We start from the raw sequence: 24,634 nt of genomic DNA, 5'->3' as shown, positions 1-24,634 counted from the left end.
TTCAGTTTCAGAAGGCATTCATTTTATCCTGGCATGTACAAAACTGCACCAAGAACCACGATGTAAACACTTTTTTATTCTTTCTTTGACACAAATATAATTAAATAATATTTCACAAACAGCACACATAATTCTCTGAGAACGACATGCCAAGCTTTTGAGCAACAAACAGCACAACAGATAACATCAGGACCAAAAACTGAAGGGTGTGACAGGCTAAGTTGACTGTAGTTCTCTAAAAAATAGTTTATTCATGAATTTGGCAACTGTTGAACTTGTGCAAGGGTTGGAAACCGAAGAACACATCATGCATGATTCACTGAACTATGACTTGTCAATGTTTTTTGGTTTTAAACGTCCAGACACAGAGGATCAGATCAGAGTAACACTTCAGACTGTCAATAGAAACAATGCCACAAAATAAGATGTACTATAATAAGATGCTACATCTGGGTAGCTTTACTGCACAACAGAGACAAATACGTGCCTTCATGCAAAAGGCTGTAAAAACAGCAAGAATATGACACAGAACAGCTTTGGGAAACATGTTGATGTCAGTAACAGTTGCAGGAATACTGTAGATTGTTTTCTGCTTGTTGAAAAGCATGAGGTATTGTCCCGTGGATAATTATATGGGGATGTATGGAATTGACTCAGGCAAAAAGATAGAGAAGTTTTGCAGTAAATACTAAACAGATTTTTACTGAAACATTTTATAACTAGGTAAGCAGGTAGTAGCCATGGATTCAGGAAGTCTGAGGTCATCAGAACAGAAGTCTTCATCCATCAATCACATCGACTCCCAAGAAGGTCATAGTCATAAATATGAAGTGTGAAAGTGTGTGTTAGAAAAGTTGTTCCTACATTATTAATAAATAGATTATCTATTCAGGTTCCAGTATTAAAAATGCAGGATTACGTTTTAGCCACTTTAAAATAATGAGAAGTTATTGGTTGCTAGGAAACCTCTTGTGCTGTCCAATCAAAACACTCTATGTAAATAGGGCATGACTGTAACAGCACAGGCTTTAAAATGAGTGCAGTTAAAGGATGCAAACAGTATTCAAATCTTATCGGCCAATCATATGTCCAATGTAAATGGAATCTCCTGACTATATTTGTATAAATGTAGGAATAGATTTCAGGCTGCTTTGCATGGAGCAAAACCTTTTCTGCTTTATATTGTTTATGTGCATAAGCTTTGCTAAACAAAATAAAACTAATCTCAATCTATGAACGGTTGTGTGAAGTGTAGCCTGTTTTTCTTTATTTGATTTCTACTTACATTTACAGCTTATTCATATTTGAACCTGAGAAACACTGGAGCTAGCAGCTCCTGAAAACCATGATTTATTTCTACACTCAAAATAAAATACTGTCTCAAAATCGTGTGTACTGCTACAATGAGCTTCTAAAATATACTGTTGATGAAGTTTCATCAATGTTTTGAAAATTGAATGCCTATATTGTTCAGTATATGCACACTTTGGACAGATACATATAACAACAATAGTTTAAAATAAATAGATGAAAAGACATTGTGAAATCACCATGAGAAATTAAACAGCATGATTCAGAGAAACTAGAGGAAATCAACACACTGGGTACACAGATCGTAGGTCCTCTCTGATAGTTACTCTCATATCGTCTTGTAACAAGTGTTCGTCTCCTTGAAGGTGTGATATGTTGATATGCATACAAAGTCCTCATGAGCAGACAGGGAATGTAGAGTGTTGTCGCATGTTCATTTCTCTCCCTGCACAGCTCCCATACACAGACTCCCCTCCTCCTCAATGGTCTCCAGCTCATCTGTGCGGATAGCTTGTGTGATCAGATTTAACTCCTCACACATGGTCTCGTATCGGTAAGCCACACGGATGTCAGGAACGTTTGTGCGTCTGATGTCGTTGCTCTCCTGCCCCTCTGCGATGTAGTTTGGGCCGAGCCATGAGCTTTTAACCTGATCCAAAGGAGGCGGGGTTAGAGTAAAACAATTCAACAGTCTGCAGAACAATAAGAAGACAGGCAGTCATATGGATTGATATTTAACGTTTCCAAAGATATGATTGATACCTTATGAGAGAAGCCACTCATCAGCACACTGTTTCTGGCCAGCTCACACATGTCGCAGGAGCTCAGCTTCCACACTTGAGCAGCAATACTGTACTCCTCCATTAACGGCTCCTATCAACAAACAGCACAGTAAAACACTGCTTACCAGACGATTTCTTTATTACAAAGTAGATTCATGCTCACTAAAACTATTTGGAAATCAAAACACCAGATTCCCTAAACCAAGTCAACATAGAAATGAATAAATCTAAAAGGGGATCGTAACAGTTAATAATGTTTTAAAGGTATGTAGTTAGTATTTTTCTTGCTTCTAAATTGGGCGATTAGTAAAATATACTGCATATACATCTGATAACATTTGTTATGAATTGGCGCTATGCAAATAAAGATTGATTAATTGATTGATTCATACTAATGAAGGCCTTCTTTGACTAGCTTTTATGTTTGAAGTGGTTCATTTTAGCACCACCTGTAGGTACTTGTGGTAACAGCGAGTCCAGTTTAATGACACATTTGAGGTACTTATACTTTACTTCAGTATCCCTTTACTCCTCTACATTTAAGGAGAACACATTCAGCTCCTCAATTCACTTGTTTTCAGTGATCACCTGGGTTATTTCTTAATTTGCAGATTCAGATAACATATATAAACAATGATCCATCAATAAATTAGTATTTTCTTTTAAATGTGAGAGAGAACCACAGTAATAAGTTCAAATGAGCTCAGAGTTTCTGAGGATCTGACATCCGGTCTGTGACATTCGGTGTTCCTCTATCTTTAATGCCCTGATATGTATCTGATTAATGCTTTATTAAAAAGGCAGGTGTGCACCTTACTCAGTGTCAGACAACGCTGACTTTAATTACATTTATGTAGCATGTGTGTTGGCTTAGTGTACATTTGAGAAATAAAGATGATATAAACCATTAATAATAAAAACCTATGCTCTTTTTTTATTTTCAATGTATCTTTTTTGTTTCTCTGAATGTGTTTGAGCGACTGTGCACACTTACCTTTGTGAAGTGAAACTGCAGAGGGTCGTCTGTGGACAGAGACACCATGAGGCCTCTGGACAGATACTCTGGCAGAGGGTTACGATGGTAGCTGAGGAACAGGCTGTTATTGCTCAGAGGAGACATGGCGATGCCGATCTGTGCCAGGTAATACAAATACTGCAGCACAGGAGCCTGCAGGGACACAATGCATCATGGTTTGAGATGTAATAAACAGACAGTGCACTATATTAAAGTATTAGTATGAACAAAGATAGCGGAGTTGATGTAAACGAGCCGAGGACTGGCACCATTTCTTTTTTTATTACATTCATTTCCTCATGAGCTCTTTTACTGATGAACTCTCTTTTCTGTGTGAAATTAATCCGTTCTCAGGATATTGACATTGCACCTTTCTGAGCAGCAGCCCATGAGAGATGTTCTCTGATAGCATGAAACCGGACACCAGGTGATGGATCGGCCCCGCCTCCCCGCAGTGAGGACGCAGGACAAGCGTGTGAAACCCTCGCTGCCTGGGACAAAACAGAGAGAAGAAAGTGACTCAGTTATTATGGGTTTATTTGAAGATTGGGAGGGTGATCAACAGATTTAAAAGGAGTTCAGCGTTGTCATTACTTGAGTTAATGAGAGTGGGCTGTATTTCTTAGATTTCTGTTTCCCATTGTACTCAAGAAGCTTAGAAGATAGTGTTTATGCAAAAAAGTGCATACACAAGCTGCACTGGTTTGAAAGCTTGTTCTTTCTTTATTTAAAAAATGTGGAAAGTTTAATAATGTCCAGCTATATCTATATATATTTAGAGATATGACAGTGGATAAAGAACCCGGGCTGCGCACCATGAATAACGTCCATGCATTTTGTCTAACTACCACCTTGAAGTGAGTGATCGCTCCCAAAGTAACTGTTACCTGTTTTCACTGTAAACACCTCAAAACATATTATCAGGGACAGTAGGCAGATTACAGCAGCAGTAAGACTGAAATGTAGTGACATACCTGCGCAGGTGATTCAGCACGGTCATGTTTGCATACATATAGTAGAGGTAGTATGAGTAGGGCGGGTTCTCCTCCTCTGTCCAGTTGACTGGTAGCGGACTGTCCAGATTGAAGATGAGTTGCTCTGGTTTAGACTCATCGTCAACACTGTCGAAGCCCAAAACCTGTGAGAGCGACCAACAAGAGATTCATGAAACCCTCTGAAGTCTGGCTGCATGTGAAAAAATATGAGTACATGAGTCCATAGTTAAGACATCATACGTGCTGTAGGAAGAGGTGCAGCTCTGGGTGGCTGCCGGGGTCTACTGTAACCTCAAACAGAGGCATGAAGATATTCTCCAACATCTCTTGAAAGTTGGACAACTGTTTCTTTGTGTGGTAGACGTCACTTTAACAGAAAAACTCACGTGAGAATACTTTAATGTTACCTTTTTATTGCTCATTTAAAGCTTATTGTTTGGGCTCGCTCAGGCATGGACCAGCCCCTAGTTATGCTTTCGAAGACTAGATTGTAAGTCATAAAATGCAGACTCAGCTCCACTCTCTCTCTCTAACTCTCTCTATCTGTATGCATTCTGATCGTATAACTTCATGTCACTAACTGTAAATCTTCACATACCATTCATGTTACTAACCATATACTGTATCTTCCTGGGAGATCTTGAGCCCCCTTGTCTCATAGACTCCTCTTGATTGTTGCTCAGACAGCCTGTTGCTGTGGACATGCCAGACTCCAACTTCTACAACTATTAATATCAGCCTTACGTCTATTATCATTATTATAACTGTTAATGTAAGTTAAAGAATTACTCAACTCCAACTGTTATAATTTGTAGTCCTGCCCATTTTCTTATCATTATAGTTGTAAATGTTAATATTCCAATTAATTTATTTTTTTGTTTTTCTCCAACTGTTATGAAGAATATATAGAAGGGTAGTTCAGATGATAAAAAAATATCATTTTAATTGCTATAATGTATAAAACTTTATTATCATTTATTATGCTCATACCGTCCATTTATATGTAGAGCCTTTTATTCCCAGTCAAACCTGTTACAGATATATATTATTTAACATGCAGAATCGTTTCAGATTTCCTGTCAATGTGTTTACTCACAATAGTCGAGGCACTTGCACCAGCCAGCGCACATTATTGGAGTAGACGAGATGTTTGACGGCCCACTTTGCCAGTTTGTCCCACTCGTCTCTGGAGCGGCCGTAGATGGACAATCTGAGCTCCACATTCTGGTACTTACTCTCCTCCAGGTCAGCCATCACCTCCTGAAGAGCAGTAACATAAAGAGTCAGCAGGGGGCGCCAGAGACATAGCCGGTCATTCTGCAGACATTTGTGACAACAGCAGTGTTTAAGGCATGACTGATCACCTTAATAATGTGACCAAAGTATTTCCCCTCAATATGGTTGTCTGTTTTAATGAAGATCTCTCTCAGGATGGACTCTCCAATGGGATTGTATTTGGCATTGAACTTGTCAAAGCGATGAAAAGTGTTGCGGTCCTGCACATGACAAAAAAAACACAGATTTTAACAATGTCTCATCAATGATCATCAAGTCTGGTTTAATAACTTAAAAAAAAAAAAAGTATCATCATGAACTCAGCTGTTAGTGTGACTAACCGCGTGCATGTCCAGTGTGTCCACGCTCAGGTCAAAGGCCGTCAGGTTCATGCTCTCAAACACCTCCATCAGCGTCTGACCCTTGCCGTTCTCCACATGAACAATCTCCTTGGGATACTTCTTCATGGCCCTCTTTATGAAACGCAGCAGGTGCTTTTGGTTCATACAGGAAGAGGCATGAATATGTGTGTCCACCTGTAAAATATTTAAATAAAAAAGATAAGAAGCTTAACCTAGGAGGTGGTTCTGGATTCAACAAATACTTATAATAAGGCTCAGTAGAAACAGCTCTCATGTTCACCTTACGGATATTGTAAAAGTCTCGATGTGGGACTTTCTTTTGTGCTGCCAGCTCCTTCATCTCATTCAGCAGGACGTGCATCTGGAACTTAGAGCTCAGGTACTGCAGACGTCGGTAACAGAAGGACTTCCTGTGGCAAAAGAAAACAAAAACAATTGATGCGTAATTTTTGCTTTTATCTAAAAATCCAATATTAAATTTAGCTTGAATTGTTTTTCTATTCCGTAGACAGAAAAAGCTGTGACACTTATTGACATATCTTAATCATTTAAAATCACATCCAAAATGCCTGTTATAAATACTAACATGTATCAAATAATTTAAAAACGTACACTGGTCCGTTGATAATGAGGGCCATCATGACGTTCATATCTGCAATGTACTCCTGCAGGTCTGGATAAGGAAGCTCCAGCTCTGTGCTCCTGTTAGCAAAACCAAAACTTAAGCAGAAAACTCTCGCTAAAACAAAACTGTATGAGTCTAAAAAAGTACGATCTATAAAATAAATAAAGCATGCATGCTTTAGTGAGTGGAGTGATTCCTAACAAACGCCTCACTTTTCCATGACGTTCCTCGCCGTGTATACATGCATGACACCATCCACCATCTTGCAGCCATAACCCATGTCAGGGGGCATGCTGGCAGGGTCCTGGTTCTCATATGGGTGCTTTTCAGAAACAGGTGGGTGCACTGTGGCATCTGAGAGGAGACAGAGCGTTGCATTGTGTCATGGCTTTGAACGAGGTGGTAGCGCACATGCATTTCAAACAGACTACATGTTGTGACAGCAGGTTCAGGAGTGTGTGACAGATGGACTGTGAAATCTGTGATTGTGCACCGTTATATCTTAATGAGAGGGCAACACGCATGACACTGGAAATAACTCCCATTCCTATATTAACAACATGCGATTTATTCTGATATTAACAACATGCTACCTTATGATTTCTGGCTGCTTATAAGATATCTCTTATATCTTGTATTTCTCATTCATCTAAGTAGGGAGGACACTTCTATTTCTTACCTCTAGATGTTTGTAACTGTCTTCTCCCATTATTTGTTTTCTCTGAATCGATTGTATAAGGATCGGTTTCTTATGCTTCACATGTTGTACTTTTTTTTTTCTAGATGTTCATCTACACAAATCAAATGATTAATGCTTTAATTATGTGAATAGTTTTTTGGAAAAACAAAAACACACTAATAACAAACTTTTAGGCTAGCAGTGGTTAGAGGTTTTACTGTGGTGGTGCAGATGTGCACATGTGTAAACACCTGCGGTGGCTGTGGTCTCTGGGAACTCCTCCTCCGCAAATATTTCCAGGTCCAGAGGTCTCTCACTCAGCTCCTGCAGGTAGCGAGCGGTGGTCCTGTAGAAACTCTGCAGCGACAGACCCATATACTTCTGTCTGATGAACAGAGCCTTCACCACACATTTAGCTGCATCCAACAGATCTGTGAAGGGAACCTGGATGAAGGAAGAACAGAGTCAAACAAATGGAGATAGAGGCAAAGACACAAAACTGAGTTATTCAATAGTGAGAAACATCACAAATGTAATAGTGTGCCAAGCTCTTCCACTTTTAAAGTATTTTTATTCCTTGTCTTCTTCTCTCGTCACTTCAGCTGTGACTCAAGCTTACCCCACATTTTTCCTCTCCAGAGATCGTGACACGCTGATACTCTTTCTCTTTAACCAGCTCTCTCTCTTGCAGGTCAGAAGCTTGGCTCTGCTCCTTCATGTATCTAATGATAAATCAACAGACATAGACCAACATTTATTTTCAACCCTGGTAGATTACACATTTAAAGCATTTTAAGTTCACTGTTGGCACTCACTCCAGGTCTGTGGCACTGTCAGTCTTCATGAACTCCTGTTTGGCTCGGAGGAGGATGTCGGGTTCAAACCTGAGCACAGAGAGAATGAGCTCACTTACGGTTCAACATCATTAACTTCAGGATTATAACGAACAAACCTGTTTTTCTATCACGACACCTACTTGACATCCTGGCTGATCTGTCGCTCGAGGCGGTGACGTCTCTCCTCCAGCTGTTCGATGGGGCTGTCCTCTGGAAATTCATAGGGAGCGCTGCGCATTTCACTCTCCGCCAGTGTGCGGGAGAACAGCTCCTTCACAGACACAAAAAAACAGTTAAGGACATGATACAAGTCGAAACATCTAGCTGCAAGCACGTTTAAAGCGATTCCTGAATCAGAAGCATAATCACTGAGTTATTACCTCAGCTATCTCCTTGTACTTCCCGTCCATGGATGTACGCAGATCAATGGATTGTTTCAAGGCCACAGGGATACCAGGCAAGGAATGCTGGGAAGTGAGGAGGTGGCGTGCACCACGGAGATCAACTAGAGATTAAAAAAGGGGGAGAGGAAAATTTAGCACCTTACAAAAACAGAAAAAAAGTCGTTAAACACCTTGTTTTGATCAAAGATGGAACATCAATGCCTTGGTGCAAGGCACAAGTAATTTCATTTCTAGAAGAGGATAATTCAGTTTAGCTGGCAGCAGCTGCATCCTATACTGTCAATGAGTTTATCAACCTTGATAAAAACAGCAAATGTCTTCTCATTTTACCCAGCATGGAGAAAGTGGGCTGAACATGAAAAAGAATTGTGAATGAGACCAGTACAGGTGCTCTGTCTTTACAATTCTTCATTCCTTCAGCACATCATGCATTCACAGTAACCACAACAGTCTGCAGAAGCTTGTTGCTCCTCCATCAGTGGGTCTGAGCTCAGCAGCTGTTTGTGACCCCAGACACAATGGAGCATTCAGGTGGGGAGCCCATCAGCACACACACACACACACATGTAATGCCCTCCATTGTTGCCATCGCCAGACTCAAGTTTTATACAAACCCAGTTGTCAAGGAAAGCAAAAAAAGAAAAATGAAGGGGGAAAGTCACTGGGAAAAAAAGCGTTGGCTAAGGATGACTGTAAGTGGAAGCTTGGAGAAAAGTATTTCAACAGTGAGGTGAGAAACAGGAAACAGGAAGCAGACACAATGTATTCACTCTTGTGTCCTCTCGGGGTGTACATTTGGCGGCCTACCTGCGATGATATTAATCTTTCCCCTTGAAACTACGCACCTGCCACTGAAATATTCATCATTCTCCTGAATATTTCATCCTGTGAACACGAGAGTGTCAGTGAGCCTGTTGTCCATCAGTATTTATAGACCATACACACAGGAAGGTTAAAGGGGGCACTCAGTTTGATACATGCAGTCTGTGCACTCTGTGTAGTGCTGTGTGCCGTCTAATTAAAGTCTGATTTATTTAACAAAGCATGTCTGAGTCTGTCTGCTCTATAGGGGCAGTGAGGGAGTAGAGACAGGCCAATCAACTGGACCGGTAAGGACTCGACAAAAAGCTTAATTATATGTATGAAACACTTTATGAGGCGGCAAAAGCTGTAGCTAAAAAGAGAGAAGAGGTGATAGTGTGGTCACGTGTTTAGCACCTTCTCCTTAACACTGTCCAATCAACACTTCCCACACAACACACTGAAGTTTGTCTAAACCACAAGGAAGCAAAGTCACAATATACTCAAGAGTGTGCAGCGCATATATCTCAGGCAGAATCACTTAAGTGAACACTCAGTGTACACATATTGAGGTGAGACTAAAGCAAAAATAATTTTAGGAAGATGTCATTTGAAGCAATCAAGTAAAATGAGTAATTTTAGCCCCTAAAGCAACTTATTGGAAACCTAATGCTTAAGTATTAAATGTAGTAGCACCGACTTGTTGTATTCTTTAGTGAATGTGATTTTTGCTTCTGAAAGTAATAAAGATGTATTTCTAGGTGGGCCAGTGGACCTAGTGGTTATTTGCACACCCCATGTACAGAGGCTGTAGTCCTCGAAGTCGGCTGCCCGGGTTCAAATCCAGCCTGTGGCTCCTTCCCCGCATGTCATTCCCCACTCTTCCTCTCCCTGATTTCCAACTCTGTCCTCTGTCCTGTCTCTACAATAAAGGCTTAAAAAGCCAAAAAGGAGATATCAAAAAAAATAAAAAAATAGATGTATTTCTAAATATTTATCAGCAATTGGCTGAGTTTAAGCAACTCATGGATGAGGAAATAAATGAGAGATGTTGGCTTCAATCAGTCAGACAAATTTAGTTCTGACACAACCAATTGTATTTTTAACTGAGAGAAAATAATCAAAAATCCTCAGTAAACTATTTTTGTTTTGTTTAACGAGCAGCTTAGAAAAAAAAGAACTATTGTGTACTCTGCACACAGTACTCTAGAACCCCTATGGAGATGTTGGGTATATCATGTATAAAAACTACACCATTAAAATACTTTCATTATCCATGTCCAGAGCAGCCTTCAATTGATGAAAATGTGACACAAACTGTCCTCAAGTCTGCCACCAAGTTGATAGTTGCTGATAGGAAGGAACACGTCTGTGTAATGTAACGGCTGGCAAAGATGTTATCCCTGCTGTCGCTTGGAGGCATATCATTTTACAGTGATAACAGCGGACACTGGTGTGGAGGGCAGAAGGGTACCAGCAGCAAAGACATCCACGTTGGGCTGCAGTAAAGCCAAGCCTAGCCAAGCCTGTCGGGCCCAGAGCTAATCCCCTAATGGCTGCTATATTTGGATCAGTAGCATCTATGGTTACGCAACAACTCATCCCCCCACTGTTGGAGAACAAACAACTCAGAAAATAAAGTCGACCATGTTTCACTTGAACATAACCTAGTTGGCTTAAGCTCTTATTGATTTAATCGTAGCAGCAGGAGAGCAGAACAAGTGCCCGTAAATTACAAGGTGTCTGACACAATAACAAGTTCAATTATAGACAAGCTTCAGAACAAGGTCAATAGTATCAGCTAACCGCGGGTCTTCCACAGCATGAATATTTCAGCAGCAAGACAGAGCATAACTCTGGTACTCAAACTGCAAAAAAGAAGCAGGTCCATGAGAAAATCACATGAGAAAAGTCATCCGAAGCATACAAGCCAGAGGAGAGCAAGAGGTCAGAGGTCAAATGACATCCTGTAAAACTTAATCGACAGTGCAGTTTTCTTTTCTTCTTGCCTTTGTTGTAGCTTTTCAGAAACAGCAAAGAATCCCTGTCTGAATTTCCCAATATATTAGCATTAACATAATTCAGCCTGATTACACTGAATTATCAAGAGACTCTCTTTCTTTGTATCTCATTCTCTCTCTCCTCTCTCCCATTCTGTGTTTCTAGCATCAGACCAGCCATGCATCATCAACCACTGTCTACCTGCTTCTATTGACTATACAAATTTGATATGCAGCCCACAGGGAATGCCGCTGACTCACAGTAAAAGGTAAACGTACTCACAGCTCATGCACACAGAAACCAGAAAGCATTGCCAAAAGTTTCCTAAAGGTTTTACAATTCCGATTTCTTCTTTTTTTCAATACATTACTTGAAAGACTCGTATTTGTGAAAACTTTGTTAATTTAACATATGACAACCAACACACAACAAACCTGATCAGCTTAACTTCCCGCACTGTTTTTCACACTATTCAGAGTAACAAAAATGAAAACTGGCTGCTCACTATCACATCAAGTCTTAGTCGGAGGGTGGGGATGATTTCTCCTCCAACATCTCTTTCTGACTTTGCATGATACAGTTGATATCTCTTCGGATATGCAGTCAAATTCTTTCTACTGCCAGAGATGTTTTAATCTGTGCAGCTGCATCAACTGCATGTCTGCAGGCCCATGTGGATATTCTTGTAGAAATCTCTCTTGTGTGTTCTGTCGCAGCTGTCAGCCTTCTTACTTGAACCGTTAAGAAAAGAAATGCTAGAAATGTAAAGTAAAGATTCCCACTATCCTGGTAAACAACCCTTTGATCTGATCCCACAGCTGCAGCTGAAGTCAGCACAATTTATCGATCTGCTCTGCTTCTTTGTGCACAGTTGCATCTCTGCACCGTTTCCAAAACACATGAGAAAGCTAGTTTCTGGGACAATCAATCAGAACACATTCTCCTCTGCACTAAAGACAGAACTGCTCAGGGCTATTGCACAAAGCTGTCAAGGGACAGATAGAGGAGAGTGGCAGTGAGTGTGAAAGAGGGAGAGGAAAAATAGTGGGGGGAGGGTTAGGGGAGGAGAGGAGAGCGTTATTGTGCTTTTGCACAGGATGGGGGTAGTGGAGCATACCTGTCTATACTCAAAGCCTGCGTTAACCAGCAGCTAACAAGGCCAAGAGAGGAGAGAGAGACAGGGAGAGGCTGAGAGAGAGACAGAGAGAGGCTGTCCTGGGAGGGAGATGGAACATGCCCAACAGCAAACAGCCCAGGATGGCATCTGCTGTCCTTTCAAGACGGGTTTACCATGAGAGGTGAGAGGGATGGAGAGAGGCAAGAAAGTACACTTCAAACACTCACAGTCTAATGACAAAAATGACAAAAACACATGACCGCTCAGACACAAACACACTCACACAGTCAAACAGTCATCTCCTCTATTCCCTATAATCTGTCCCTGTCATACATACAAAGAGCTGGTCCAGCAGATCCATGAACTCCCCCTCACATCCCAGTGTGTGACCCCCTCTGCTCTCTTCAGGCCAGCTGTCGTGCACTCGCTGCCTCTGGAGCTGATCCTCCTCATTTAAATGCCTCTGACATCTATCTGGGATGTACCACAGGAGGGAGAGGAGGCAGGGGGGAGGCGATGTACATCACCAGCTGATGTGTGTTCTCTAGCAGTGAGTTTCTTTAACTAAACCCCCTCTCCTGCACTTTATCTGTGTTCGGGTTGTTTGTGTCGTCTGTTCATGTGCGTGAGAATTAAACGGTGCTGTCTCAGCTGTATAGAGTGAGTTTTTTGTTTTGTTTTTGCAGGCTGAATAGCGGCAGCCTGAATGTCTAATAATGAATCCTTGCTCCCATCTCTTCTCACATGAACAGAATTAAAGGGCCAGCACATTAACCCTGTTAAGGATGCAGCTTCTGGAACATGCTTACCCAGGCTGTAAACACAGAACTGTGTGTGTTTGTGTGTGCTAAAAAATGACGAAAAAGCAGATTAATAATTTAGCAAACTGATGCAATTTCATGCCAAAGAATGATAAGTGATTGTGAAATCCTTGACTAAGTCTGCAGTGTGTAAGACATATCTATCTTCTACTTTTGCACTGAATGTAAATTTACACTGGTTAACACCAATGGCTGCTCGCTACGCTTGCACAAAAGGGCCACGTGGCTTATTTAGTTTCTTAGAAAGTGTTAAAACATTTGTTGACTGAATCCATTGTTAGCCAAGACTTAGTAATCCAATGAATTTGCAACCATAAACATAAGGTTTTACGTAGTGTTTGTGCAACATATCTTATCTTCGTTTGTGCAACACTGTCAATAGTTCAACTAAAGTTGTCTTACTGTAGCTCGAAACTCAAGGCTGAATAAGAAATCTTCATCATCATCATGATTTTTTATTTGTAAAGCGACAACTCATAACAAGCTATCTCAAGACCCTTTACAAAAAGAGCAGGTCTAGACCGCTCCCTTTGTTGACCCAACATTAATCCACCATGAACACAGCACTGAGCAACATTTAGCTAAGTAACAGTGGTGAGGTGAAGCTGCCTGAAAGAGGCAGAAACGTCAAGAAGATCCAGACTCATGTTGAACAGCCACCTGCTGCAACTGTGTTAGGCTTGGAAAGAGGGATAGAAGGAGATTCAGAAAGAATGACATTTTTTACCTTTACCTTCTATATTGACAAATATTTCTGATTTCTCTACTTTGTGGTACTCAATGTGGAACGCCATTGCACTACTGCGCTATTGTCTCTTTCTACGTGCGTTGTTTTGATTTTTTTATGTTAAAACTTTAAATATATACAGTATCTATGTCCTTAGGCCTGTATATAAGTTTTAGTGTTTGAGTGGTTATGCTGTCATTTGTCCAACACTTCAGTGCAGTATGTCAATGTGTTTGTATGTAGCCTAGTAATTCTGTTTCTAATTAACTTAAACACCAAAGTTTATCATAAAGCCATGCCCTGATATAGTATGGCTATTTGAAAGGATTTAAATGTGTTTTTTTTTTCAACAATGGGCTTCATGAGGAATGAATAGACCAATATGTCTTTTTTTCTCATGGGATTTGTTCACAGTAAAAGACACATTACCTGCCTCGTGCTTCAATCTTTTATTGCAACATTAATTATGTGCATCATTTTTTTTAGGCAGCCAGGCATCCATATGAGACAGGTATATTTGAATGTCTCCACAACTACAGTATATGGAAGCATAATTTAAACATATGTTCTAATCTCAAACCTGAAACTCCCTGACAGTTATATCAGGATTTACTGCAAACAAAACACACAAACGTCCTATTTCTATTCCATGGCAGAGCTGCTTTTCAACCAGAATAATCCAGTCTGAGAAGCGCTGCTGATAAACTGGGCAGAGAAGCAAGCAAAATACCACTCAGCCTCCTAAGGTTAAATAATTGTGTCTGGGCTTTTTTCAGTTCCCTCAAAGCCAGAATTGCTTTCGAGTGGGTCAAATTGTTGTGGCCCTAAGAGGGGGGAGCACAACAAACATGATTGCTGTTTATAGACCTGGTGTGAGTGGTATTTATTCAAAAGGTTCCCTCTAATGGTGAAATGTTATATTACACACAAATCCACATGGGCCATTCATTCAGAGATCACATGTGTTAGTAAAGCATTTACCCAAAACTGATTCATTTAAAGAACTAAACCTGTACAGTTATGTCTTTAATTTAGTTTGAAAAAAAGTAAAAAATGTATTGTTAAAGCCTTGCCTTCCAAATTTTACGTACGAAAAAAAATAGATTCAGCAAATAAATCCACATTCCAAGAACTTTAAATAAATTAGTCATTATGCAAAATGGTCCTTTTGTCATATTTCATAGCACGATAGCGTGAGGATAATGTTTTTTAAGGCTAAAAACAAATGTCTTTATTATTCAATATCATTTAATTGGACAATAATTGTATAGATGGATTGTCTATCATGTAAATTCAAACCAAAAATTTAAGAAAAACAGCATTCTTTTTAAAAAAATTTTAGCGCTAGTGTAGTGTTGATTTGTTTTCCCTGCCAAGATAGCCAAAAGCTGAAGGTTTTAACAGTCAACTCTGACAGAGAGGAGGATAAAGTGTGCATTGAAAAAGCTTGAACCAAAATATTCTTCTTATTTTTGTTGAAAATGAATGAAAGAATTTAGCTGTTTATCGAAATAGATGAGGTTTAGTTTTGTGATCATTAACTGATCAATGCATTCACTGATAACATGTATTCTATCAATGGTTTGAAACTGTAAAGTAGCTAGTACTGTAAAATAAACAAGGTGAAGTCAAAAGAACAAGAATCCTTTTGAAATATTGTTGAGATTGAGTTAAAATTGTATCTAATTGAAGAGTACAAGAAACTCAAAAAGATCTTTAAGTACAGCACCTAAGTTACTTTATAATGCTAAGAAGAACCCTTCTCCAAAACAAGAAGTATTTCAGACACATGCGTTTATCTAAAATCATGTCTCCAGCAGCATGCACTTTACCTTTCAAACAAGACTCTGGCTCTCCGCAGGTCGATGTGTTGCAAACACAGTTCAGCATCAGGTATATCTAGTGCATCACCAGACCATAAAGTATGAGCTGCATTACAGAGAGGGGGTCCCACCCATAGGGTTCAAGTCCATAAGACCTCTGCGAGGCCAGATGTCGGTCAATACAGTATGAGTAACAGAAGAACAGACGCAGGCTGGAGGTTATCTGTGTGTTGGGGTGATATACTCCCAGGGTTTTGTCAATCATTAATTACAATAGGAAGGGCTCTCCCGCGTAATTACTGTGAATCAGTTTGTGACACAGACTGTGTACTGTGTTAAGCATGCAGCAATGACAAGGTGTGACACAACCAACGGAGGCACGATCAAGGTGTGAGCAAAGTACATTGTGTTCAAAGATCAATTATCAGCCTCTGTACTTTTTCTCATTTATAATAGCTGTAATATTGAGTTCTTTCATGTTCTTTTGTTCTTTCATTTCTTTCATGCAGAGATTAAAATGAACACTGAACTTCTACCAGACTCAATTTCCAAGTGTTTACCTTTAGATTACAGTTTTAACACAGAAGATACACTTTGAAACATATGATGGGTTAACACAGGTTTGGTACTGTAACATCATAATGCTGCTGCTAACATATTAATTAGCATCAACAATGATGATCTTACAGTCCACTAATACAAATCAAACAAGAGTGCTTCTGGGCTTTTCTGACATATAGCCCCTGTACACTTTGTGCTTAAAAAGATGTTTCTTGTAGTTTTGCATTTTTTGTACATTTATTCAAAGTCTGTGCACGCAATTAAAAAAACATGTTTTTTAAGTGTGTTAAATAAAAGAGGACCATTAACCACCAGACCATTTCAAAAATGACATTATTATAAAGTACAACATATTTAGTTTTGAAATTAAAACCATTATTATTTTATTTTTTCATTTGACAGTATTGGACCATCTTTTCTTACACTAATAAATACTATAAAAGCAGCACATCTCAAGTTTAAGTTCAAGGAGAACAAACACTAACATTTTAAAGATTCAAGATTCAAGATTAACTTTATTGCCCCACAAAGTGATACATTTGTCTTGGGATCTTCACTCATGTTGCAGCCATAAAAAAAGACAACTATCAACATCACATTCACATTCACATTAAACATAAAAGAATGAACATTATTAATGTCCAGAACATAAATAACATCAGATCCTTAAATACCAGTGCAAAGATGCAAGGACAAATTATATTCCAGTGTCTATCTGTCTTATTTGCCACTATTTAAAAGTTTTATAGAAACAGGGATTAACAAGTTTTTAAACCTGCTAAGTCTACAACGGGGAACTCTGAACCTCTAACCAGAAGGCAGAAGCTCATACTCTGTATGTAGAACATGGGATGGCTCACTGACAATCTTATTGGCTTGCCTTAGAGTAAGTAAGCCTTTTCAAAAATAGTCTGCAGGGATGTGTGATGTTTACCTCCTATCATTTTCCATGCAGTCTAAATCAGACATTTCAGTTTGGTTTTTAACTGCTCAGACAGATCGTCAAACCGTGATGTGATACCATACCTAACCTGATTAGACTCTCTAAGACTGCCTGATCAAAAATAAACACACGTTTCTGATCAACTCCATGAACTCTCAGACGACATAAGAAATGTAACCGTTGTTGTAATCGGCTACAAAGACTGTCTATGTGTGTTCCAGGTCAGTGCATTGTCAATAAAAACTTGAAATGTGCTGCCTTTAAATATTTTTTTAACATTCTTGCAACTTATGCCAGGTACAGACTGTATGATTTTAGGCCATACCATATGACGGATGATCAATCGTGGCAATATCTGTGATTGTGGCTCCAAATTGATTGTGGCTACATTGCACTCTGAGAGAGGGTCAAAGATGACCACAGATAGCTTGTGACAAATATTTGCAAGTTTCAGAAATTCAGGACAATCATCTCACAATTTAAATGCGTCTACGATCTACGTCAACTACCAACAAACTATGCACTTATCAGTGTAAAGCTACGGAGAGTAAAACTTGCACACTTTCAAGCTTAAAAGAAGCGCACAAGAACTCTGCAACAAAGAAACATAGAATTGTTGGGAATATTCCAGGTTTAAACTTGGCATGAACTTGGGTGAACGAGGAATAAATGAAGTGGGAGTTTTAACAAGTGTATACCTGAAGAGCAGTCATTTCATGTATCTCAAAATCTATACAGACGGATAAAAGAATGAGCAGTAATGTGTGGGAATAGATGTGTACACACCTGAATTTGAAAAATATCTCTCAAAAAGACGGACAGACCAAATATCTTTATATACAGTACCGCAGCCATTACTAGTTTACAGTGGGTGGAGGAGGTCAGACCAGGTACAGTAGGGGGGTGGTATGCACAAACTCAATAGCTATCTTGGAAACACTGTATACAGTATAGTCAACAAACACTATCAGAGAAGATTTACTCATAGAACTTCATCACAGTTTGCTAAGACTTCCCATGGGTGGTATAGATGTGCAGTTTTGTTGGGCTCCTGCATTTGAGGGGGTAAAAGAAAATGAGTGTGCTGAAAAACTAAGGTGCCCTGATAAAGGATATTACACACAGTCCCAGTTCCTTTTGGGAAATGAGAAGCAAAAGCAGAAAAGGTGGTTGGATGATGAGAAAGGAAGGGGGGTGTACAAATGAAAGAAACAAAAGTTGTAACAAAGAGACAAAGAAAGGGACAGGAGGGAGGAAATCATCATAATGACACTTAAGTTGGGTCATACTGGGTTAAGTGATACAATGGGGAAAAGGAACAGTGACAAGTGTGAAATACGTGGAATTAAGGGAAATGTGGAACATATGAAGTTGCATTTAGGTAAGTATGCAGCTGAGAGAGAGAGAGGTTGCAAGAGAAAATCAGAGCTACAGAGCATGAGTGGAACATGGGAGGAATACCTGGCACAGGGGGTGAAGGAGAGGGGATAAGGGGGGATTTTTATTCTTATATGACGTAAATATAATTTATAAAGGTTGGCAGGCAGAATTCAAAAGTATAGGTAAATGATGTGATTGTACACACTCTTGTACAGTAGGTGGGAAAATAGGCACATTGAAATTGTTTGTGATCCGCAAAAAAACTAAGAGAAGAAGCACTAATCAGTGTGAGCACACAGACGCCAGGGCTGTTGAAAGCGTATGCTAACAATAACATAACTTATTTTAAGCTCTATTTGCAACACTGGCATCCCAATTTGTTCTCTTTTCCCCGTAACAATGTCCTTATTTTTCAATTCCTCATCTTTTTTTTGCACATGAATGCCAATATGGTTAGAGCCTGTTTTCTGCTGACGGCTATGGCAACCTCAGCTGCACACTGATGAGGCTGCGTGTTGACTTACTTATTCACAAGTACCTAAACACAGTGTACATGCATGTTGTACCCAACATTATGAGATCTGTGTCGCACAATTTGGCTTGCAACAAACTTACAACATTGCAAAAAATCGCAGTCTAGAGAAGCCTTTAGGCTAAGCACTTTACTGAGAATTCTCATTGCTGAAGCTCAACCTCCTCCTCCAACGAACGAATAAATACTTGTGCTGTTGTACAGTACCTGATCAAAACAAAATCTCCAACCTTCTGTTCGTTCTAACTTCAGACCTATTTCTAGTTCCTGAGAAAGTAGTTCTCACACAGCTGCAAACATTTTGAGTAATCAATGAGTCGAATCAAAAGTTTCAGTCACAGTGAAAATCTTGTCATAGTGTTGAAACTGCTCCGTTTTTTTTATGAATCTGACTTTTAAATGATCAAATTTTAACTGCCGATTAAAGAGCCTGCATCCCCATGCTCTCAAAAATCTAACATCTGCCATCGACAATGTTGATCAAATGTTCCTCCTGTCTCGCTTGGGACATTATATGGGACCAAAAGGTAGTGAACGCTGGTCTTTTTTGAACAGATTGGTGTCCGTCAAGGTTCCGTTTTGGGCCCCATCCTGTTTTTTTTAATTTTTAAATTCAAAACTTTTATTTTCACTCAACACTTACGACACTGAGGTTTCCCTCATTTACAGTGACGTCGAGCTCACAGCATAGAAGAAGAGATGCAAAAAAAAGCAAGTATAAAAGAAGAAAAGAAATCAGCTAAAACAAACAAACAGAGAAAACAGTACATATCCAGAATACAGCCAGCAACACAGCTAAAAACAGTTACAAATTGATAAACAATGGTCCGTTACTCTGGCCTTAAAGGCTGCATGTGAGGGCAGAGTCCTAATTTTTTTAATTTGTTTGATGACATTCCAGGAAAACACAGTCTTTCCCAAATCTGAATGTTCCCGGAGGACCTTAAGTATCAGCCAGTCACTGGAACGAGTGCAATAGGTTCCACAATTCCATTACAACAATGCTGAAATGTATGGAGGCAGCTTACCAGTAAGGGCTTTAAAAAGAATAAATACCAATGTTTTTTGCGTCTTTCCGCAAGAGAAGGCCAACCAATCCTATCATAAAATACACAATGGTGAGTATCATTTCTATCACCAGTGACAAATCTGATAGCAGAGTGATAGACAGAGTCAAGTGGCTTGAAAGTTGATTCTGCAGCATGCCTGTAAATCACGTCACCATAGTCTAAAACCGATTATATATGCTGCCCCCTATTTTTGGAAATAAAAGTCTCTTTCCACTGTTTTGAGGATATTGCACAAATCTACATGCAAATGGAATTGAAAAAGTAGGGGTTCAATCCACCCCTTCCTGGATTGTCTACTCTAAAACACATTAAAACACAGATGACCTTAAATTTCCTGAACTTAAATGACAAGGTCATTGTGTTTGGACACCCTGAAATTAAAGATGTGGGTTCTCTTGACCCTTTAGCCTCTAATATCCACCCTTCTGTTAAGAATGTTGGTGTTTATTTTGAGCTTTTCAAATTTGATAGCCAGATTTCTTCTGTTGTTAAATCGAGCACCTATCGGCTAAGACTTATGGCTAAAGCAAAAGCCTATCTCCCTCACTGTAGGCTATTTACTGAAATTATTTAGAGAGGGTGATCCACATATTTGTTACATATTTACTTGACTATTGTATTTCTTTGTATATGTGAACGAACCGGTCATTCATCCAACGTCTGCAGCTGGTTTAAACTGTGGCTGCATGCCTCCTTAAGACAAAGACGGCAACATTACACCCGTGTTGCTATCCCTCAACTGGCTTACTCTCTGATACAGGATCAATTTTGAAATTTTGTTGTTAGCTTTTAAAGTGCTTAACGGACTGGAACCGGCTGATGAACCTATTCATTTTCACACTCAAGTCTAGAGCAACGAGGTCAACAAACCAGCTGCTCCTGGATGTTCAAAACACTAGGCTTAAAACCAGGGGACCTAAAGCCTTTGTAGCAGCTGCCCTGAAACTGTGGAACAGATTACCACATCAAAGTCGAGCAGCTCTGCGATTCATATTAACAATTATAATAATGATAATTATAATAGGCACAAGACTAACAATAATAAATGTAGCAGTTAGAACCTAATGACTCTTTATGACATACAAAAGCAAACCAGACCCTCAGTGAAATAACTGATTATTTCTATAAAGTCATTTTTAATGCCTGTAACCATAACCATCAAATGAGGAGATTAAGAGCTCACTGCATAATCAGACTTCTTTAACATTTTGCTCTGCAGAGATTAACAGTGAATGATACATTTGACTATTAAAAAAAAACAGGAGGAGATTTTTCCTCTGAAAATACTACCTACACATGTAGATAGAACAAGACTGGCAAAGAGATAAGATGAAAAACTTAGTCCACACAGGGGACCTTGAGACAACACAAACGCAAAATTTCCTCACATCCAGGAGCTTTATGTTAAAGATGTAAATATTCCATCACAGCTCTCTTGGTTATGAATCTCCCTATTAAGCAAATGTGAGGTCTCAAGTAATGTAAAGCAATGCTTATGATGATCATTGTATTTTCTTCTCCTCCTTATCATTCACTCTGATTTCTATTGTTCAGCAAGAGCAGAACAGCATGAGGCACAGAGTAGGCTAAATGGTGAGTGGGTAGTGCTCTAATCTCAGAACTACCTTTTTCACAGCCAGAGAAGTGATTCACGCACTGCTGATTTCACTCTACAAACCCTGCCATAATGTGCTAAATATGTACAATGCTATGCCTCAGCTCTTCACAAAATGCACATGAGATAGACGTGGGAAAGTGTATCATGTGTGTAAGAACCTAAAGAGAAGGCTAAGCTGAGAGTGGCTCAAACTCATTTATTTGTAAGCTGATTAGATGCTGCTGCATCAATCCACATCGATTCCTCTCGGCCGTTCTGATGGTTCTGCAGAAAGATCATTAGGTTTTTTTATTTTATTAAAGAAATCTAATAAGCTCATGATTCTCCAGCATGCTAAGTGTCAATTAAGCTAATTAAGCAGACAAGTGAAATCTAAATGTCAGACAAATAATGAATGGTTCTATTATAAGTGGCTTCATTAGATTCCAGAAAAGCATCATCACAATGACACCACCAATCATTCAATCCGCACCCTGATCTTCTACTCGCAATGATAATGTGTCTGCAGCTGTTTCCGCATCACGTGTTGTTGTTTGCATCCACAGTACTCAATGATCAGCCCAAAGATAGTTTAGTGCCCTTTAAAAAAAAAAAGACAAAAGATGATGAGTCACCTAAATGTCATCTCGGCCTGCTCAGATGCTTCCCTTGTATGCTTTAACAGCATACAATGTGAATGTTGACTTGATGTGATTCTGCAGAGACTGTGCAGAGTCTGCCTTTCCTGTGGTCTAAAACATACCCTCATTTGCAGCAATGCAAGCTGTAAATGAGGGTAATCACAGGGAGCATCCTGATGGTAGGGGAGAGCTGATGAATCACTTGTTGTAAGGGTTCAACTGAATTTGTGACAGTCATCGGATGGTCACAGTATGTTTGGTCCCCAGTGGCAACATGACCTGAGTGTGTAAGGCTTTTAAAGATACAGTAGATATTTAAGACAATGGATGTTTTTTATATTACGCAATTCTAATTTTTAGAAAAACTGCAAAGCAGAAAATATCATTAACTCTAAATGCATATAAACGACAAAATATTGACAATCTGGTACAACCATCTCTATTGTTTTGCCTTGTATGAGGACATTAATATTTCATTTCTAGATGCTTTGCCAGGGGAAAAGAGAGAACATTTGTCACCACCTTAGCATAACTTTTCCCCTAACGGATGACATTAATAGACCTTAATGGTGATAATCTGCTGCATAGGGTTAGCGATATTTACATGATATCAAACTGGAACATGTTGAATATTTCAGAGATAACGTGTTAAGGTTCACCTGAATGGACAAGGGGGCTTTAAATGGCTGGTACTCCGTTGGTCATTCAGTCTCACTCTTTGTAGTTTGGATAAAGGCTGATCAGTTTGTGCATACATCAAGGCTAATCCTGTCATTCAGCTGGGATCATGTTGTGAGGTACCAACCTACATATTCACTCCAGGCTAAATAGTACCATCAGGCTAAATAAAAAAAACACGGCAAACAAGAATCAAACTGCTGTTCTCAAGGGACAAGCCTCAGAATAGGAATAAGAAATGCCGTAGATTTACCTTGCATTATTTAACATTGTGCGACATTTTTGACAGTGTGACATAAGCCAAAGTGTCAACAACTACTGAAACATAACTTTTCTCCAAACAGCAGCAAACTTACGCAACCATTATTTAATGCAACGCTTTGCTTTACTGCTGCTTGGGAATATTTGTGGTCATGTTGCATCAATAAAAAAAACAAGCCTGATAATAAGGGATGAAAGGAAAAGCTATAAGAGCAAGCACACTGCATTTTATTGGGGAAACCTACTTGAGCCAAAATCCTTCACATGCAGAGTGCATCCTCTCTAATCAACAGGTTTGCATTTCCCCAAACTACAAGCAGGGTGTCCAAGTAATTCAAATGTTTTCTTCTTTTTAAAAATGTGGTAAAATAATCAGAAGTCGATATAAATGCAGTCTGCATCCAAAAGACCTGGAGGCTGAAGCTCTAAAGTCAAGTGTCAACGTTTTGCAGACCAAAACATTCTTGCGCACGCCGAGATGTCTCACCTGTGCTGGCTGTGTACTGAAGGCTGCCTCGCTTCCTGAAGGGGGACAGGGGTTTGCTTTTGGCCCCAGCTGCGGTCCCGGGGGGCAGGTTGGAGGACATTATTCCGCGTTGGGTGGTATGGCTTGCTGCGGTTTGGAAATAATAATCGCTGAATGAGTCAGAGATGCGGAGGACAGAGATGGACGAGAGCTCGAGGAGGAGGAAGAGAAGAGGAGGAGAGCAGAGATGTAGCACAGATGCTGTGAGCTTGAGGGTGTTTGATAGCAGTCAGAGCACGTTTGTGAATGTGTGTGCTACTGCTACGTGCCTGAGTGCAGGGATTTCCACGCTGGTTGGTCCGGCGTGGGGCTGCGGAGCATCCCTCTGCAGCGAAACAGGTCACGCCCACCTCTGGAAGAATCTCGGTAGGCTACATGAGCTGCAGCACTGTGAAGGCAGGGGGCTCTGAGAGGGGGGGGGGGGATGGGAGTGATGGAGAGGCACGGCGTACCCCCTGCGACGCACAAAATACAAACACAGGGTAAGGTGCGCAGTTCTGTTGTTACCATGACAACCACAAATTGCCCTGTAGGCAAACCATAGACTGTTACAAAATAATTATTTACACAATAATTATTTACAGTCTATGAGGCAAACCGACCTGGAGAGAAGTTGAGTAAAAAGATAACCTAACACCAATGGTGACCATTATAAAACTTACAGCCTACCTGCCAAAAATCTGACCCTTAAATTTGTAACAGTTACATTTGTCCTATTGATGACTTCTATTTTCATTAGTTTATTTCAAGCCAATAGGCCATGATTCTTGAAACATGACCAAAAGCTCAATAGGTCAGCAAATATTTTTCTCAGTGATAAGTTGAACAATCATTAACCTCCTATTGTTTAATATAGCCTAGTTGTAAAAAT

General features: G+C 39.7%; 1 protein-coding gene across 3 annotated transcripts; it reads right to left on the bottom strand.

Annotated features, from left to right (window-relative positions):
- Window positions 1–56: 56 nt before the first annotated feature.
- Window positions 57–24,103, bottom strand: ampd2b (adenosine monophosphate deaminase 2b). Of its 3 annotated transcripts, none has more exons than XM_020632271.3 (18): window positions 23,725–24,103; window positions 8,261–8,385; window positions 8,021–8,151; window positions 7,860–7,928; window positions 7,664–7,766; window positions 7,296–7,488; window positions 6,578–6,719; window positions 6,353–6,442; window positions 6,021–6,150; window positions 5,720–5,914; window positions 5,468–5,599; window positions 5,200–5,363; window positions 4,344–4,470; window positions 4,083–4,246; window positions 3,479–3,599; window positions 3,088–3,261; window positions 2,074–2,184; window positions 57–1,960 (listed from the first exon to the last, which is right to left on the bottom strand). In XM_020632271.3, exons 1-18 carry the CDS (start codon window positions 23,822–23,824, stop codon window positions 1,745–1,747), a joined length of 2,487 nt encoding a protein of 828 aa, XP_020487927.2. In that variant the 5' UTR covers window positions 23,825–24,103; the 3' UTR covers window positions 57–1,744. The 3 variants fall into 3 exon arrangements, with proteins under 3 accessions (XP_020487927.2, XP_020487928.2, XP_020487929.2); XM_020632272.3 differs by lacking the exon at window positions 23,725–24,103 and adding an exon at window positions 15,584–15,757; XM_020632273.3 differs by lacking the exon at window positions 23,725–24,103 and adding an exon at window positions 12,541–12,691.
- Window positions 24,104–24,634: the final 531 nt, after the last annotated feature.

Source organism: Labrus bergylta, chromosome 12 (assembly GCF_963930695.1).
Source record: "Labrus bergylta chromosome 12, fLabBer1.1, whole genome shotgun sequence".
Taxonomy (NCBI): Eukaryota; Metazoa; Chordata; class Actinopteri; order Labriformes; family Labridae; genus Labrus; species Labrus bergylta.
This window is presented reverse-complemented; position numbering and strand designations above follow the sequence as displayed.

Excerpts from the sequence above, each read along its gene's own strand:
- ampd2b (XM_020632271.3), bottom strand. The coding sequence starts at position 23,824 with ATGTCCTCCAACCTGCCCCCCGGGACCGCAGCTGGGGCCAAAAGCAAA. Across the intron at positions 8,386-23,724 it reads TCAGTACACAGCCAGCACAG|TTGATCTCCGTGGTGCACGC; the intron begins GTGAGACATCTC and ends TTTAATCTCTAG. Across the intron at positions 5,364-5,467 it reads ACTTTGGTCACATTATTAAG|GAGGTGATGGCTGACCTGGA; the intron begins GTGATCAGTCAT and ends ACTGCTCTTCAG.